Source organism: Argopecten irradians, chromosome 15 (genome assembly GCF_041381155.1).
Source record: "Argopecten irradians isolate NY chromosome 15, Ai_NY, whole genome shotgun sequence".
NCBI lineage: Eukaryota > Metazoa > Mollusca > Bivalvia > Pectinida > Pectinidae > Argopecten > Argopecten irradians.
The window spans coordinates 12,498,204-12,518,445 of record NC_091148.1 but is presented as its reverse complement, the minus strand read 5'-3'; the positions used below and the strand labels follow the sequence as shown (position 1 = coordinate 12,518,445).

Below are 20,242 nucleotides of genomic sequence, written 5' to 3'. Positions count from 1 at the left end.
CCAGTTGTCGCATTATGTAACCAATAAATAAACATACAATTGAATGGTATAGGGCGTGGCATCAATATTAAAGGGTTTTCTAAGTTTGTCTTAAAAACTTTTTTTTTCTAACCTGTTCTATATATACACCGCTGGAGATCGTTAAGTCATTTCATTACCTTAAACCTCACAGCATCTAAACATCGTGGGGTATACACCGCCGGAGCTCGTTAAGTTATTTCATTGCCTTACCTCACACATTCTAAACATCGTGGGGTATACACCGCCGGAGCTCGTTAAGTCATTTCATTGCCTTACCTTACAGCATCTAAACATCGTGGGGTATACACCGCCGGAGCTCGTTAAGTTATTACATTGCCTTAAACCTCACAGCATTTAAACATCGTGGGGTATACACCGCCGGAGCTCGTTCAGTTATTTTCATTGCCTTAAACCTCACACATTCTAAACATCGTGGGGTATACACCGCCGGAGCCCGTTAAGTCATTTCATTGCCTTAAACCTCACACATTCTAAACATCGTGGGGTATACACCGCCGGAGCTCGTTAAGTCATTTCATTGCCTTACCTCACAGCATCTAAACATCGTGGGGTATACACCGCCGGAGCTCATTAAGTCATTTCATTGCCTTAAACCTCACAGCATCTAAACATCGTGGGGTATACACCGCCGGAGCCCGTTAAGTCATTTCATTGCCTTAAACCTCACAGCATTTAAACATCGCGGGGTATACACCGCCGGAGCTCGTTAAGTCATTTCATTGCCTTAAACCTCACAGCATCTAAACATCGCGGGGGTATACACCGCCGGAGCTTGTTAAGTCATTTCATTGCCTTAAACCTCACAGCATCTAAACATCGTGGGGTATACACCGCCGGAGCCCGTTAAGTCATTTCATTGCCTTAAACCTCACAGCATCTAAACATCGTGGGGTATACACCGCCGGAGCTCGTTAAGTCATTTCATTGCCTTAAACCTCACAGCATCTAAACATCGTGGGGTATACACCGCCGGAGCTCGTTAAGTCATTTCATTGCCTTAAACCTCACAGCATCTAAACATCGTGGGGTATACACCGCCGGAGCTCGTTCAGTTATTTCATTGCCTTAAACCTCACAGCATCTAAACATCGTGGGGTATACACCGCCGGAGCTCGTTCAGTTATTTCATTGCCTTAAACCTCACAGCATCTAAACATCGTAGGGTATACACCGCCGGAGCTCGTTAAGTCATTTCATTGCATTAAACTTCACAGCATCTAAACATCGTGGGGTATACACCGCCGGACAATCTAATTAAAATTAGACTTGTAATTCCGCTCCCACTACGATACTCTACGTTACGCTTCAATACAAGATCTAACGATACCCCGTTCGGGGTCACCTCAGCATGACCCCTGGCCTAGATTTGAAGGCCAATGAAAAATTGGCAATGACGTCATACTTCGACCAATCAGAAATCGCCTCCTAGAATCAGTTCGGTTCTATATATTTGTAAACAAATATGGCTGCGTACATAAAGAACGTATCGTCGCGACTAAAACTACAACTGAAAGAAGAACAGATAAAGATAATCAATAGCCTGTTAGACAAGAAAGACTGCATGGCCGTTCTCCCAACAGGATTCGGGAAGTCTCTGCCATTCCAGGTACTGCCACTCATCCAAAAAGAAATGGGAACCACAGGCATCGTACTAGTGTGTTGTCCCTTGATATCCCTTATGAAAGACCAGATAGAGAGGGCGAATGCCATAGAAGGTGTCACGGCAGCACAGAAAGGTAGGCGATATAATACCAATGTCAAATGCCAAAGTAATAAATTTAGCATACTCCAAAGCATCACATCCACGCCGGTGCCAATAAAGGCTATATCAAAAAATGGCCGCCGCACACTGAACTTGCCCGTACTAGCCTAATCGACCAGCTCTCGACGAGTATCAATTTTCGCCATCGTATGTGTACGATTGCCTCTCAAATTTATTTCAATTAAGTAAACACTACCATGCTGGTTTCCATAAAAAAAGTCTGAAAATTCATGTGTGATCGAAACGACATGAAACCTTTGAGATTTTTTTGTTGAGAAGACTTATATTTTTTATATTATCACAGGAAAGAGTCCAGAATTGGATAGAGACATTTTGGACGGCAAAATAGACATTGTCTTTGGAAGTCCTGAGGTGTTGCTGGATGAGCAGAGAGAATCATTAGGACAAATGAATGTGTCAACTATAGTAATTGACGAATTTCATTTGATTTCCACATGGTAAGATTAATAATGTTTTTGTCATTTTCAACCAATACAACCTGCTTTTCAAACCCAACAAACTTATTTATCCTGCAACTGCCCTGCAAACTGACAGATAGCTACTGCTGGATAAACGTTGAATGTCATATTGGTTGCAGGATAAATACAGTTAGTATCTTACAGTACAAGTTTTATTTTGGTGTTTGACACGGACAGCCTAAGTTTCGCACCAAAATAAACCTTGCATTGTAAGATACTAACCATGTATTCTCTATATACATTTTGAATTCAACAATATCCAGAGCAAGCTATATACACGTGACATACTGAACAAATCATTATAAGTGATTATTTATTTTTTCACAGTAAAATATGAAGAACCAATATTCTGTAGTTAAAAATATTCATTTGAAGATTTTCCATGTTACCGGTATCCTTTATATTTTTATCAGGGGACAAGATGACAAAGAGCAGCGAAAGAAAGCCTTCAGAAAATGGTTTGGGGAACTTGGAGAGCTGCGGTCTTTATTCCCAAATGCTACACTTTTGGCTTTAAGTGCCACATGTACCTTGAAAGTCCAACAGCGTGTCATGAAAGCTGTGATGTTTCGACATAATTATACATACGTTTATGTATCACCGGACAAAAGGAACATTAAGTTTGTTATAAAGAAAAGTCCTAATGATGTAGAAATGGCTTTTACGTGGTTAGTAGATGGACTCCTACAAGGAAACACGTTCCCCAGAATTCTTGTCTATTGTAAATCAATTGGAGAAGTTGCCAAAATCTATGACTACATAACAGATGAATTACCTGATCATCTCAAGTGTTCAATATCAATGTTCCATTCTGAGACAGAGGAAATGGTTAAAGAACATGTATTGTCCTCCATAAGTGATAGTGAAAGTGAGTTACGGGTGATTGTTTCGACGAATGCTTTGGGTATGGGAGTAGATTTTAAAAAACTGTCTGGTATCATTTTATATGGTCCTCCAAATTCAATGCTTGATGTAGTGCAAGAAATTGGACGAGCAGGAAGAGACGGTGAAAAGGCTGTGGCCATACTTGTACACAATTCCCATCATCTTCGTCAATGTGATCCAGATGTTAAAAAGTTGTACCAGAAAAATGAATGTCGGAGGCTTAGTATGATGGAGTCATTTCTAAAGGAAGACGAACTTGAGAAACTGAAATCTAACATCGGGGACTGTACTTGTTGCGACATATGCCAGGCTACCTGTACTTGTGGAGATTGTTCATTACTTCCCCTTGAGAAACTCTTCCTGGGTGACAGTTCAGTAGATGAGGTAGAGTCAGATAATCCTGATGACGATGATTTTTCTGATGATGCAGAATTAGAAGACATTGATTTAGGTGATTATGATTAAAATGTGCATACTTTTGTCTATGATTTGTACTGCAACCAGTTCAACATGGTATATAAAATATATTTAAAAGCTATATGTGCCACGACAATTTTGACAAACTATAGCTATTTGTTCTTTATTACGTTGAGTAATATATTGAAAGCCATAAGGTGATAAAGTCTGTGTGAAAACCATCAAATCCAGATTAAAATATTTGATGAGTTATGAACATTAAGTAACAACAGATGTTTTGGCACTGTAAACAAGTTCTTGTTTGTATGTTTTATGAATAGATAAAAATTGCAAACATATCTGCAAAAGTCACTCTACAATTACTATTAACACAAAAAATGTGAATTGAAATAATTATAGTCCACAACTTGGCTTCCTGTAAGCATTTCACTACACAATCAATGTTAATGTGAGGATTTTTGGCAGAAATTCTTATTTGTATATGTAAAATGAAAAAAAAAATACCAGGTATTTGTTCTGTATTTCTCAAAATGTCTTAACTTTTTGTGGTGAAGATATGTAACTATGTTTTGATTAGTCAGATTACTTAGCACATATGTCCTTAAATAGTACTACTAGTTGTGTTAAATTGTGTTCATAAAAGAAAGGTATATGTTATCAACAATTAACTGATTTTTACTTTTTTCGTTTATTAAAGAAATCTGCATGTATATATACTTTAAGTTTTAATTTGTAAACATGCATTATAGCTAGGCCATAAAAAAGAATATGTCTATTTAGAGTTACATTGGCAAAAAAAATTCAGGTCGGTAGGTGGGGATGTTTTGGGGTTTTTTAGTGTCCTTCACTCTAAAGTAGTGGCCGGTATCTAGTGGCCGGAACTGGAGTCTGAGATGAAACACCCGACTTTAAATTATATTTTTCAAAAAAAAGTGGACAAAAATTAGGGTGGGGGTAAAAATTTAAGGTTGGTCGGGAAACCCTAAACAGACATTTTTTTTGTTGGCCTTAGAAAAATTAGTCATGAATTTATTTTACTTTTCCTTCTCTTTATTATACATGTTCAGTCATTCATAATATGCAGAATACATGTACAATCATTATTATCAGTATAATCGTGAAAATCCCAACTGCTACATGTGTAATGATACTTGTATATGAAAGCACAAGTGAATTTTGATTCATTGAAATGGATAATATATCTATAAAAAACTTTATTTTGTTATTTTGTCATTTTTTCCCTGAAAGAGGTCCAGCGAATATAGCTTTTTAATATAAGAAACAAATGGATTATTCCGATTAATACAGTCCTACCAATTCAAATGGCTGTGTGAATTGAAGCAGCTAAATTATATTTCTGTAAACTACAATGTACACATACTAAACACAGCATGTTGCATAAAAATGAAAAGATTCTCATGGAAGTGAATACATTATATATTGCTTCCCAAACCAAATTTGATTCATTTAAACAGTAACTTTTGAGTTTTATTATATAATGGTTATGACAGTTACATATTGGTTTAACAGAGACATGACCTTGGCATTCAACCATTACAGACTAGGGCCTATATATTTTATTAATGAACAGATGGCTGTTAAAGCCCATTGGGCCTCTTGTTATATATACTCTGAAATTGTTACTAACAGGAGAAAAAGTTTTACATTTAACTATATTGATTTCAAGGGAGGTTATTCTAAACATTAAAAGTAACCGTGAAGAACTCTTCTTGGCCTGAAGTGTAACTGCATAACTCATGCAGTGGTACTACACAACTAAACTTAAAACTTGCAGTCTCTTAATCGTCCATATGGGGACCAAGGTCTATGCCGATGTAGCATGGTTGGCAAATCTTGCGAACAGTTTGAAAATGGATTTCTGTCCAGACCAGGAAGCCTTTTGTGAAGTTTCCTTGTGTGATCGGTCCTGAAGACATCATGCTCTACTAAGTCTTTAAGTACCTTCTGAACATCTGCATTATAGGATGGCAGATGATGGAAACCCTTCCTTTGGCCAAACTCACTGGCCTCCTCCAATTTCTTTGTCAGCAGTATGATTAAAGGATACTCTTTGGAGTGTCGCAAAATACTTTCTTTTGTTTTGTGACCTGTACATGAAGCCTTGCTGTCACGGTTCAGCATTTCGATATACTCGTCCAAGGCAATGTTGTTGTTTTTTCCGCCCTGCAAATTAACGAACCTGTTGCTTATGAATCGTTCCTCCTGGTCTGCTGTAAGAAGACCTGAAGCCATAGCTGTAGTATGCACAGAGCAAATAGTGTATTTAATTTTGTGTGTTTTGTGATAGATTGGAAGCTCATACTTAGCAGAGCGGACACAGCGGCCACCATCTCCCATATCTACACCACTATCAAAGTTCCTATGGAGCATTACCAACTTAAATAACATTAGGACGTAGTCATGAACTTCATCAGTTTTCACTTCCTTTTTCTTTTTGGTGCGACTTAATGACACTCCATGGGATGAGGACTCGTGAGCTTTCAGTGAACCAACTCTTTTATAATCACGATCACAGAAATGGCACTGAAAACGTCCATCTTTGCACTGACCACTCCAGTAGTTTTCCTCATGCTGAGGATTCTCCAGTACGTGCCTCAATTCCTCACAAAGATCATCTGTCTCCTCGAAAAACCATTTCTTCAGTAATTGTTCACAAGTATCATTTAGCCAGCAAATCCGATCGTTTGGGCTCATTTCTTCTAAATCTGGTAACTGCAGATTATCCACATCCTTTGACTGAAACTTGTCAAGGAACAATGCTACACAAATAGCATCTAGAACTGTGTAATACAGCATTTTGTATGCTCTATATGCGTTCTTCACAGGTCCCTTGGCACTTCGGTGTCCAAGGAGGTTTCTGTAGTAATGCACAGTACCTGGGTCTCCTGCCATATCTGTACTGTAGGTTAACTTGAAAATAGCCTGTAGATGAAAATTATGTTATATTAGAAATACGTTGTTGTAAATTTAGCTTTATTTCAGAGTAATCAAACATATCGAACTATCAGTTTATCCCCCAAGCTGTTTTTTACACAGATATAAGGATCTTATGTGGATGGGAAAACTACATAATCACACATATTATCCCTATTTATAATAATCTAATCTGAACTGGAAATCACACTTGTACACCTATTGAAACACAATTACTGACCCACTGTCCATTCTGACCACCTAACATGGCAACATAACAGTAAACCTAATTTCTAACTGAAATGATATTATATATATTACAAATTAAAGTATTATTACTTACTTCAAGAAAATTCATCAGGCGATGAAAGTCTTCTGACTTTGAAATAAACCCTTCCAATCTTCCTTTTGATGTCCTTGAGTCTTTCAAGGCAACCTGAGCACACTGGACTCTCTCATCAGTAAGACGATCACCTTGGAAAAAAGACAAAAATTTAAAGTAAATCTAGACACTGACAATCGTCATCCAAAAAAGTAACCTTATAGACATGATATTTCCAAAATTCAAATTTGTCTCCAATAAAGTTGAGAATTTTGCAATAAGAATGATACAAGTGTAACAGATATGAACATTCTAGGCAGATTGATATATGTATAGCAAAGAAAACTTTTATTTTAAATGCTGTAGTATATAATGTACACCAACTGGGAAAGGAAAAAAGGTCTTTCCAAACAAGTTGTCTTTTTTATAGAAAATGAAATTGGTTCTATAGTAAGTCCAGAAAGTGGTTGTATTAATCAGGTCATTGTTATACAGAGGTTGTCGCTACAGCAGGTTTTATCATACCTCCGAAGAACACAGCATCAACGACCTCATCATTTTCTGTTGGAACATACAGATCTGTAAGAGTCTTCAGGAGTCGAATCATTTCATCAGTTTTGTTTTCATTGGTATCGAAAAGTCCTAATGGAAACTGTGAATAGAATAGTAATTATGTAATTATGTAAGATTGAGCAGAATTACAATTAAGACAAACATGACTTAACATAATGATATATAAGAAAACATCTTTAAATTTTTATATATAATGTACATCAAAATAACAGTAATACATTGTGTGTCTATAATGTGTAAATGTGAAAATTTTTCAAAAGTTTTCAAACTTGCGTTTGATGGTTTCAGTAATATCTCTAATAAACTAACTTCAAAAGGTAATTTTTACATGATACCTTAATTACATACTAGTAAACATTTTTATACATGTACCTGTGTTGTTTTAATTCCAGCATGATTAGTATGCTTGTGCTCCAAATGTTTTGGAAAAATCTTTTCCAAATACTTGGCCACTTGTGGAATGTGTCTGATGACAGCTGATGCATAAATAAATGTAAGTTCTTTGAGTAGTTGTTCCTGCTCCTGGATTGAGGGAATGTACGTGATGTTATTTTCAAATCCTTCAGACCTAGTTGGATTGATGGGATTGAATCGGTCAACAATGGCATAAACATGAAACAGATGAAGACTCTGAGTTTTCCTGTCAGTTGTCCGATAAGAGGGGAGAATGTCTTTATCCCAGTTGTCGCCAACAAGCTGAAATTTCTGAGACAAGTCTTTATTCACTTCCCAATTAGTCTACAATAAAAAGATAAATTTAACATTTTTCAGTTAATACTTGTATTCATAATTTATTTTTAAAGTGCACAACATTCATGTATTGATGAGTTGATCCCTTAATACCGATCAATTTATGAAACTGAGGATTTGAACAAAACTAAGTAAATATATTTAAATTAATTACAAATGTACACTGATGTTTAGTGTGTAGAATGGTGTAAAATGGTCATAAGATTTTAACTAAATCACACTTTTTACATTGTTTATTTATAAGAAACACAGTATTTTCTGTATTGAATTACCTTCAGCAATCGAAGTTCTTCATCTAACTTTTCATTCCATCCTTCCAGTTTGTTGTGAAGAGTTCGAGGGTGTACACACAGACCAATCTTACAGAGTAATTCTATTACCTGTGTTAAAAACAAAAGATAAAATTATAGAATATTTCATTGAGATATAAATTGAAACGCAAGTCGAACAAATTCACTGTGTATCAAAATAGTTTTCTCTTCAGCCTACAGAATTTGACTGGTTTATGAAACAAGAAGTTGTTTAAAGGACTTTAGCCTATTTGACCCGGGTGACCTTGAATGAAGGTCAAGGTCATTCATTTGAACAAACTTGGTAGCCCTTCATCCCAGCATGCTACAGGCCAAATATCAGTACCCTGGGCCTTTCGGTTAATGAGAAGAAGTCGTTTGAATGTAAAGTTTACAGACGGTGCAGGGCGGACAGCGCACGACGATGGACGGTGCATGATGACAATAGGTCATCCTGACCCTTCAGGTCAGATGACCTAAAAAATATAGTCACTTCTACAGTGAGATTTAACAAATAGCAGCTTGACTATAACTAGTTAAAGCTTGTACAGTGTTCATCAAGAAATAGCATTATTCTGTGCTATGCACATTTACAGAATTAAATTTGCTAGAGATATTAAGTTACCTACATGTATATACACAATTTGAAATCTATTAGATTTATTTTTGAATAGCTAATTTTAGTTAATTACCCTTTGAGTGCAGCCACCACGGGCTAGGAGGAGTGCAATAATGTAGTGTATGGTAGACATCTCCTGATTTCTGCCATGCAAACCTATGGCTGTGGAAAGCATTCTATGGAAAGAAGGTTTACTGACTATGGGTGCATCTTTCACTATAGATGTTAACACAGATGTCATATGTGGACATCTTTCCTGAAAATCAGCATGAAAAGTCTCCCAATTGAAGTTCATGAAATGTTCAAAATCTTTGTTTTGGAGGCAGGCACCAGAGCCTCGCTGACAGATATTGGTGCATTCTTCTTCAATAAGTTTAGAGACAGCTTCAACAACAACATCTGGATTTTTCTGGCATAAAGTTGTGGTTATTGTTTTGTCTAGTCCATCTCTGTTGTCCACTATGGCCTTACATATAGACGAAATAGAAGATGAGGTGACAAGTACCGATTTCTTCCCACTAGGATAATTAACAGACACCTAAAAAAGGAAAAAGGTGAATTGAAGTAATGGCAAAACAGCATATCATGGCAATACATATAATAATAATTGTCTTACTATTAGTCAAGTATAATAAATGTATCAAAACACCTTTTCATTTCATCATAATTACATATATAAAATGCATTGAATAGGATCAATCAAATGCATACAATTATGTCATTGTAACAGTAGAATACATGTTTTAAATTTATATATAAAAATTGTATTCCAATAAAACAAACCTTAATCAACAGTAAAACTTACCAAGTTATTGATCCAAGAGGTTAGAATAACACTAGTTAACTATGAGTAACAAATCATGCGAGAACTGTAACATCTCCAACACAAAGTTTCTGAAAAAAAAACAACAAACATAACACAAAAATCAACTGTAACATGAAAAAGAAATAGCCAAGCAATAAAAGGTAAATTCATAATGAGCATTTGAGTTTTTATAGTGTTTGAATGAGCTATTTTTATTTCAATAAATGTAGATAAATGTTAATCTTGCTTTATGCGATAGATACAATTTAAAGACAAGAACAAAATAGGCACCATCTGACCACCATCAATCAATTTAAAATTTAAATAAATATTGATATATGTATAGGTAATAAACATACTTCCACATATGTGTTTTCATTGAATATTAACTTGTTCATATGAATATTTCAGTAGTTACTGTAAAATGCAAACAATGTCAATTACGGTCTGTTAATTAGTTATACATGTACATAGTAGGCTTTACACAATGATGGTAGCTAAAGTCTTGTACCCTGAACATGAATCAGTGGAGTAAACTGATTTTAAGTTAAAATTCTAATAAATTGTCTCTTACAATCAAGATGCATATGAAGATCTTGCCTTATAAATATGTCTACTCTTATGAAATATTTGCTTTGATTATGTATGAAATATGTGTTCATTTACACTGGTACCTGTTGCAGTAGCAGACACCATGTTTGATTACATTTATACACACAGATTGTATGTTTATACAAGTAAAAATGCCCAAGATTTCAATTGAAATAGTTAGCATGTATTGAATTATCATTATGTACTACACATTTGTTTTATTTTTCAACAGGGTACAATGTATATCCTTTAAATTCAGAAATAGTGTGAAAATTTGATTCACAAGTTCACACATCCCTACATGTATAACCAAAAACAGATTTGAATTTAATTTATACTCTGTAAGAGATATAAATTTGCTTTTGCAAATCAAACCAGAAACTATGCATGCATAACATTAACTGCAACTCTTCAAACAAAAACCTACCTCTACTTCACTTTGGCCAGGGATATCAGGCCTTTGACTAGAGCTTGGAATGGTGCGCATTTTCAGATCATCTGCAAAAAATAAGGTTTATAATGTTTATTAGGTTTATATCAGGTATGGTTAATGTTAAACCAGTACCTGAAGGAAACAACCATCAGTGCATGACAAAGGATATACCAAGTATTGTGGGTTTAATAGAAAGGAGAATGTTAATTATTCAGCCAATTAAAATTTTAGAACTTTAAATCTGAAAACAAACAAAAAAGACTTTTAAACTTACCAAAATATCTGATTTTCAGTAACAGGAGCAGAAATTTAATTATTGATTAATATATAGCTATTAATTAACATGTATAATAGTGATTCCTCTACACTTTATGCCAGGTGAAGAGTGCATGAAAAGAGAGTTTGTGTAATTCATCTGAATTACAACATGTTTGTATCTTTAAATTGATAAGCTTAATGTCTTATAGCATACAAAGAACTCTAACATAGAACTTTTTCTTTCTAAGATACAGCACTGTATGATGTATACATATGTATGCAGATTTCTCTTCTTAAATTAACCTAATACCAAAGCATTAGGTTATTACTTCTTACCTGTATTCTTCAACAGAGAACTAATAGGGCAAACACCTATGTCTTTATGCTGATGTTTTACAGCTTCTGCAATATCACAAATACATTGAAATGAATCATACAAAGTCTTTTTCATAATACTATCTGAAAAAGGGAAGTTTCATTTGAATCATTTAACTTTTGAGTATTTCAATTCTATTAGGTATAGTGGTGAAGGAAGAACACAATACAATGAAATACCCATTAAATATTGATACAATACAATCATATAATATGAATGAAACAATGGCTGCGAGATATCCCATACTTTTACACAATAGTATTCACAATTACTATTCAAATGCACATTAACTAAAATGCATATATGCTAACCTTTTGTAGTAGTACTCTCATCCGAAAACAGAGACTTCCTTGCTGTTATTTCTTCCTGACCTGTAAAATTTAGTATTTACAATAAGGGCATTATAGGATGATGATGCAAAGTTCATTAATAGCTTAATATAATAATAGCACAGTAACTTATTATTAATACAATACATATCAAATTTCCTATGTGGTGAAATTTGTGTAACAGGAGAGAAGAAAATGTAGCGACCAGACCGGGATTTGAACCCGGGACCCAGATCGCTAGCCAAGTACTCTACTGACTGAGCTACGGATACCTGGTCACCGATGATTGACCCAGTCCAATCCAGCTACATTCAAATAAATATTGTAACATAGCATCCATATCACAACTTTTAATGCCTAGCCATCTCATTATCAATTTGGAAATATACACCTTTTCATTACCATTATTTTAAAAATAAATCTCTTATTTGAAATATTCAATTTACATAATTCTAGCTGGCATTTGTCCAGTAGTGTCTGTCTATGAAATTACATGATATGCGACATAAAGTTTTCATTATTCAATGCACATAATTACAATATGATTTACTTTGATCTTTGCTTAAATTATCTGCTTGCATACATCTATACAACTTCTTACCTTTAGGTTTTGGCAATATGGCTTTAAGTTTGGTGTCAGGCATGGCTTCACTGCTAACTTTTATATGTATGTCCTTTGATCCAGACATCTAAATGAGAATACGTAGACATATTGTATATATTTAATTGACTTTGAAGATCATCGGATCTTGATGGTATATACAATGTACATTTATATTTTGGATAGTTGTATACAATGTACATGGGATAGGTGTGATTACATGTATCTGTGCATGTATAGGGAAGGGGGAAATAATTATGGAAAGGTTAGAGGTCTAACTGAAGCCTGTTACAATACGCGGAAAACTGACTGTTTGCGAGAGTCTGTTCTGCAGTAATTAGCCTAGGGGATGATTGTAAAATTGTATCTCAAACTTTCATTAGCTACTGTTATGAGTGTTTGTGGTCATGACACACAAAACGAGGTGACATATATTTCATATTGTTTTCATTCTATATAACGAGTAGAGTGTCAAACGTGTCGTTTCTCTCCCATATTCCAAAAGTATCCATAATATGCGTTTTTCATAGACAATCTAGTAGTGAAACACATAGTTACCTGTGGGGAACCAAGCTTTCGCTTTCTAGCGGATGATCCTGGAGTCTTTGCCTGGAACCTCTTCCTCGTTTCTTCAAACTTTGTTATAATATCATGTATTTCAGCTCGGTATTTTAAAACCTTCTCAACTTTTGAAAAACACTTAACACATACACCGTCTGCGCGAGACGGTAAGTCAATAACTTTGCGCATAACATTAGCCCTTTCTTCTGTAAATTTTAGCTTCAATTTGTACAATTTTTTCACTCTTGTGCTTCCATCATTACATGTCTCTTTTACAATGAAAGAAAATCCGCACAGGCAACAAACATTGCTTAAACTGTAAACCCGATGGGGCGTCCGCGGCGTAGTTGGCATGGAGGCAGCCATAGTTTTATCTCTATCGGAACACCTCGGGACGTTCTAGTAAACGTTTATACCTCCGAGAGAATCAAGCACACCGAAGATTTCATAGGCGACGCGCTGATTGGCTAATCGTAGGGGTCATGCTGAGGTGACCCCGAACGGGGTATCGTTAGATCTTGTATTGAAGCGTAAACGTAGAGTATCGTAGTGGGAGCGGAATTACATAGTTAATTTTAATTAGATTGACACTCTCCTAGAAAAGTAAACTATGAACGATCACCTAATATCGATCACGGGAAATCATAATACGAATCTCGTGATTTAAACACATGGTACGTGGGCTTGTATCTCTGACTTCCAGAAGTCTACTTACAAACAATGATCATTTGGTATCTCTTTATGGCATTCCATGACCTATGAACTCGCCTTTAATCTTCTATAATTGGCCAAAATGGTGTTCAGTTTCGAGCCGTGTTAGTGTAGAAAGGGCTAAAATAGACTATAGATTTTGACAGGTATTTTTAATGTCATTAGAACAGAAAAATGTTATTATGAAGCACAGAAATTGACAGTAGCACAGAAAAGAAAATGAGAGAGAGAGAAAAGGTTTTCGTGTTTTTATTTGTTTGATTCAATTCCTATTAATAGTCATGGTCATGTAAGGACGGCCTCCCATGTATGTGGTGTGTTGCGTATGAAGTGCGTGTTGCATGACAGTGGTATGTCTTCTTGTATAGTAGGACTATTGCCCTTTTTATAGTGCTATGACCGGGTGGGGTTTGTTGCTTGGTGTCTTTGGCGGCATGCTTCAGTGATATAGCACTATAAAAAGGGCAACAGTTCCACTATACAAGAAGACACAACACGAACATACCGCAGTCTCCCAGTACACTCACCTCGCACAACATACACGCAACACACCGCATACATGGGAGGCCGTCCTTACATGACCATAGCTGTTAATAGGACGTTAATAAATCAAACAAACAAACAAACAAAAATCCTGTGTGAGGTACACAAATCACAGTACATAAAACCATCGACATATCTCAACCAGCTGTATGTCTGAAGCCACTGCTGACGAAAATTTCTAGTTTTTGACTTTACAGTTTCTTTTTCATTCGAGTTTATGTCTGTTGAACTTTCTACATGTTTTTCTATTGTTCCGCTAAACGTTAGACGTGTTTGTGTCGGTTCAGGATTGTTAAATTTTCGTTTACGTATTTTACATCTCTGGTATTTACATCTGGATAAATGAAGCGCTTTCATGCCAACTGTGCTTTGTTACCCTGTATTCAAAACGGCTTAATGACCAAGACTTTCGACGGTACTAATTCCTAGGGTAAATCCCGAGACGCTCCGAATGCTTATAGTCTTGTTCAATCGGACCCTTGTTGCCTACGTGTGTTATGCCAGATTAATCAAGCGTTTGAACGTACACATGATTAACGAGGTATTACGAGGGAAACGACACTTCCGACATTTATCGACGTTCTCATGAATCTAAACACGGCAAACAAATAAACACAACTCGTTAGATAATATTTCTTTGCATCCTTTCAAATTTCCGTGCGTATTATACGCGGGACGCAAGGCAAAATCAATCACTGTTTCATATGAAAATTGAGCAAAAAATGCTCAAAAATATATTTTCTCTATAATATAGTTAATTTGACCCCCTCTCCAGGGTCATACAATTCATATTTTTTTTGTAAAGGAACTTAAGACCTTCCCATCTATGAAAAGTATTTCATATTTTCAGACGATTTTTGAAGTTTTAGCCTATTTGACCCGTAAGGCCCCTGGGGGTTAGACATGGAAAATTTGTTAAAATGATTCAATAGCCATCTCATACTTAAAATTCTGACAATATTTTAATCATTTCCTATTTCAAATGACCAAATAATGGCCAAAAATGTGTTTTCGCTATATAAACTATAGTAAACTTAACCTCCTCCCCAGGGGGGAACGAGAGACCCCAGGGTCATAAAATTAACAATATTGGTAAAGGACCTTAAGACCTTTCTATCTGAAGAGTATTTGATTCCACCACATGTATGAGTGGAGACGAAGTTTTTTGAAAATTTAAATATTTTTTTACCCCTTTTGGCCTTTCCCACAGCCCCCTGGGGGAACCATATAATTCACAATTTTGACTGGCCTTATGCCTTAAAAGATTTGTACAAAGTTTCATTGAAATTGCTTCAGCAGTTTTGGAGAAGTCGAAAATGTAAATTGTTTATGGACATACGAAGGAGAAAAGGCGATTAGTTTGTTTGATGAATTAATGTCCTATTAAGAGCTATGGTCATGTAAGGACGGCTTCCCATGTATGCGTTGTGTTGCGTGTTTGTTGTGCGAGGTGCGTGTCTTGGCAGACAGTGGTATATACATGTTGTGTCTTCTTGTATAGTGGAATTGTTGCTCTTTTATAGTGTTATATATCACTGAAGCATGCCGCCAAAGACACCAAGCAACCCACCCCACCCGGTCACATTATACTGACAACGGGCGAACCAGTCGTCCCACTCCTTGTATGCCGAGCGCTAAGCAGGAGCAGAAACTAAACACTTTTATAGACTTTGGTGTGTCTCGGCCAGGGGACAGAACCTAGAGCCTTTCTCACAGGAGCGAACACTCAAGGCCAAAAGTGAGGCGGTGCCAAGGAAGGCATTAGGAAAGATAAAGTCAGTTAGGAAGAAGAGAAAAAATAAGATCCTATTATTGAACCTTGTGAACACGGTAATGTAAGTGAATATGCACCAAGCTTAATGAAACTTTATAGTTAGACCTTTTAGATGTGACTACTGGCTCGCCCGTTGTCAGTATAATGTGACTGGGTGGGGTGTGTCGCTTGGTGTCTTCGGCGGCATGCTTCAGTGATATAGCACTATAAAAAGGGCAATAGTTCCACTATACAAGAAGACATAACATGAATTTACTGCAGTCTCCCAAAACACGCACCTCGCACAACATACACGCAACACACCGCATACATGGGAGGCCGTCCTTACATGACCATAGCTGTTAATAGGACGTTAATTAATCAAACAAACAAACAAAAATGTTCCATTTTGTGAACAAAAGACATCAGCTAGCTAGTGAATCACATAATTTCTTTGAATTAAATATCAGATTACCATTAAGGCCAAAGGGCCAATTGTTTGAATTAAGAAAATTTCTAAAAGTTATAATTATATTTCCGTGACAGTTACGGTTAATTGTATAGTACAGATGTGTGACCTATTCCTAAACTTCTGTGATTGGTGCACGAGACCTATGTGAGATATAACTGGAACTGAAACGACAAAATCGTGCTAATTACATAATTGTACATTTAACCTATTGAAAGCCCCACCATTTCACACAATTTAAAGTAAATTGTGCTTTAAACGTTGTATATTTTGCAGCTGAACGTAATTGTTTCAACGCCTTCCTCAAATTTCAGGTAATGCATTGTTGTGTATGTATCGTTTCTATGGACGCTATGCGTATCCAAGGGAAATCATTGATTCCCTGTACAAGTACTATATCTGAAAGGTGCCAGGAATACACTTGCTCTTACAAATTACACAACACACCACATACATGGGAGGCCGTCCTTACATGACCATAGCTGTTAATAGGACGTTAATTAATCAAACAAACAAACAAACAAACAAACAACTGAAGTCACAAATGGTTTATGCTTAGTGATTTCTAGTGTTAGTGATTGAAATGTATTCCATCCAATACGGAGTTCAACGCCGTGGGCTGATCAGCATCCCATAATATAAAGAAAATGCTATTTTCATATCACCCACTCGCGAAACAACTACATGTATACAAGTTTGATTAGTGTCGTGACATCTTGTCTATTTCAATATTGTTTTTGTTTGGTTGTAGATTTGTACAATTAATAACAGTGTGCTTCAGGTCGTTCTTGATCACGACGGGATAATAAACGTAAATGAAACGCCATTATGTCTTACAATTCCGTAGAGTAAGGTCGTGGCTTTTCACTTAAGAAGGGTAAATTGTATTTGTGATAATTCCGTTTTGACGACACCAGTGCAATAAACTACAGCTGTGAAGCTCAACTTTGGCAATGACATGCTGTGTTTTCGTGGAAAAAAACCTATCTAAACCATCATTTATCTTCAATCGTTCATCACACATATGTAGTAACGGAAAACAATGCATGTATTATTCATTTGAGAATGTTTTAATTAAATGACAAAATAAAGACACGAGAGTAGCACATGTTTCAAACAGTTTTTTAATTTTATTCATTATTTTCCTATTTTACAAGTCATAAAAAACATTGCTTTATTTTCACTATCAGAGTAGTGTATTTACGAACATCGTTGGTAATTTGACATTTTCTGCTACATTTGATAGATGGTTATTTGATGGAAAAATCGAAACGTAAATTATTAAATGTAAGATGTATATAATGATTTATTAGATGACTCCAGCATTGGGCAATGATGTTATCAACGTCAAATCGGTACAAATGAACCGATGAGAATGCAATTTAATTTGAAATAGCGCAAATTAGGTCAATAGTGTCGAATTTACCCAGTGCTTTCTGCACATTACTAAATGCTTTTTGAAAAATAGGCAAATGATGAAAACAAACAAATTCAAAAGTAAATTTACGAAGATAACTACACCGCGTGAACGCTAATATCCGAGGAAGTGGGACATACTGGCATTTTTATACGACACATGCAGTTTATTATCGTGTCATGTCATTCAATGCTAGTGTTTCATTGTTGTGAAGCTCGTCCCAGGGGAAGTGAAGATTATCCCTCAAATCGGTTGGTTTTTAGTTGGCAGCATGGAGTACATAGGCGTACACGCAATAGGAACTCCACAATTTTCCTCGCTTTTTAAAATATTTCTATGAAAGGAGGCCAATATGTCTTACCATTCGCCTGTGTTCTGATGAGCCGTTTATTCCACATGAACCCACCAGTTTCTTTTTTTAACCAGAACGTGTTTGAATGTTCAGAATATCATAATAATGGTATAATTCAGTGCTTTTGGAGAAGTCAAATACGATACAGTTTACCGACACACGACGATGGACAAGAGGCAATTGGATAAGATTTATTTTGTTTTATTAAAACTATTAAAACTTAGGTGATAAAGCAACGAGCGCCATCACGACTCTCAAAGAGATAATAAAATATGAAACTATTTATAATTCTCGTGGGAAAAACGTAAACGTGAATATCAGTGAACACGGCTTAAAGCTAAAACGCCAAAGGTCGTTTTTGTTTAATTGTTGGATTAATATCGATTTGTTATTTAGTTAGACTTACGCTTTGTTTTTATCTAATATTAATCATCCTTATTTCACTTGAATTACCATTACTCGATATAATAGAATATGCACTTAGGGATCTGATATTAGAGACAAATATTTATATCGCTTGGGTATGATGTTTAATGTGATTGTGTTAGTGTCGAATGGAAATCGGGCAATTCATGTGCAATACGTAATCATTGTTTCATATTTTCTATTTTTGCCATAATGTTCATATTCCATCATGATTTCGTTATAAAACTTTTCATATAATATGAGGGGAAACCTTTATTAATGATTATCTAATATGATCAATTATCAATTATTCATTATAATCATAATTATAAATAAGATCAAAATTACTTATTATGAATTAATTATTGTTCATGATAATTAATTATTGACCATAAATGTCATAATGAAAGAAAACTCGGGTTGATAATTAAAGCTGTCAATGCAAGTTAAAAAGTATACATTGGAGATTTTTTTTTTAAATCAATTTTTTTTTAATCTCAAAAGTATAATTTTTAACTTGCATTGTGAGCTTTAATATATTATGTCTTGAACTCTTTATTGAAAAAATAGCATAAATCATTGCAATTTCGGCGAATATTATCATCGTTTCGTTTAATTATATGGATTCACGCTATTATGGATTAATGGTCAATTTGCTCCTTCATAAAATGAATTTTTGGTTGATTATGCATAATGCCTTATCAACAGCTTTACCCCAGTCTATAAAAGTGATAGTTTCTGCTCCTGCTTAGCCCTCCGCCTAAAGGGGACGACTGGTTCGCCGATTGTCAGTACAATGTGTCCGGTTGGGTTGTGTTTGGTGTCTTCGGCGGAATGATTAAGTGGCATTGCACTATAAAAAAGGCAAGAGTTCCACTATAAAAAGACATAACACAAATATTTCGCAATCTCCCAGAACAAGCACCTCTCACTTCACATACACATGACGCCACATCCACGGGAAGCCGCCATTAGATGTTGAGAGGACGCAAATATAACAAGAGGCCCAAGAGGCCTTGGCGGTAACCTGAGTGCTGCTAGAGAAAGAGTATTGCGAAGTTGGTTCAAATCTATAAGAAATATTTACGAATTAAAACAAACTTTAAAGTTGAACTTTCGTATTAGAATTTTTTTATTTTTTGTTTTTCATTTTGATAGTTAGTGTATTATGTTACCAAACCTTATGCTTAAAATTCCAATTTGCTTTGCTAACGTTAAACAACAAAATCAAACTATAAGTCAGTCAGTGTCAGTGATTTTATAAATTTCACTTTTTAATCTAGGAGATTATTTGGTTCCATCAAATCTGTGAATTCAGAAGAAGATTTTTGAAATTTTAGCCATTTTGACCCGCCCCTCTGGTCCCTGGGGGTCAGCCAGGACCAATATGGATATAGTGTGTTCAAAATGCTATTTCAGGCTAATAATTCTAACCAAGTTTGACTCGTTTCCTATTAAAACTAAACAAATAATCTTCATAAATGTGTGTTTTTCCTATATAGACTTGATCAAATTTGATCCCCTCCCCAGGGGAAAATCTGAGATCCCAGGGCCATGAAATTCAC

At 35.6% G+C, this 20,242-nt stretch overlaps 3 protein-coding genes across 3 annotated transcripts; 1 reads left to right on the top strand and 2 right to left on the bottom strand.

Annotated features, from left to right (window-relative positions):
- Positions 1 to 1,277: 1,277 nt before the first annotated feature.
- On the top strand, positions 1,278 to 4,802 carry LOC138309865 (ATP-dependent DNA helicase RecQ-like). Its single transcript, XM_069251106.1, has 3 exons — positions 1,278 to 1,778; positions 2,109 to 2,262; positions 2,697 to 4,802. Exons 1-3 carry the CDS (start codon positions 1,505 to 1,507, stop codon positions 3,631 to 3,633), a joined length of 1,365 nt encoding a protein of 454 aa, XP_069107207.1. The 5' UTR covers positions 1,278 to 1,504; the 3' UTR covers positions 3,634 to 4,802.
- On the bottom strand, positions 4,614 to 9,813 carry LOC138308588 (uncharacterized). Its single transcript, XM_069249634.1, has 7 exons — positions 9,802 to 9,813; positions 9,147 to 9,611; positions 8,437 to 8,544; positions 7,787 to 8,152; positions 7,367 to 7,493; positions 6,863 to 6,993; positions 4,614 to 6,528 (listed from the first exon to the last, which is right to left on the bottom strand). The coding sequence occupies exons 1-7, from the start codon at positions 9,811 to 9,813 to the stop codon at positions 5,368 to 5,370; spliced, it is 2,370 nt and encodes a 789-aa protein (XP_069105735.1). The 3' UTR covers positions 4,614 to 5,367.
- LOC138309866 (uncharacterized) lies at positions 9,473 to 13,571 on the bottom strand. Its single transcript, XM_069251107.1, has 7 exons — positions 13,025 to 13,571; positions 12,467 to 12,554; positions 11,848 to 11,907; positions 11,497 to 11,562; positions 10,897 to 10,967; positions 9,879 to 9,967; positions 9,473 to 9,611 (listed from the first exon to the last, which is right to left on the bottom strand). Exons 1-6 carry the CDS (start codon positions 13,391 to 13,393, stop codon positions 9,932 to 9,934), a joined length of 690 nt encoding a protein of 229 aa, XP_069107208.1. The 5' UTR covers positions 13,394 to 13,571; the 3' UTR covers positions 9,473 to 9,611; positions 9,879 to 9,931.
- Between the last annotated feature and the right edge of the window lie 6,671 nt (positions 13,572 to 20,242).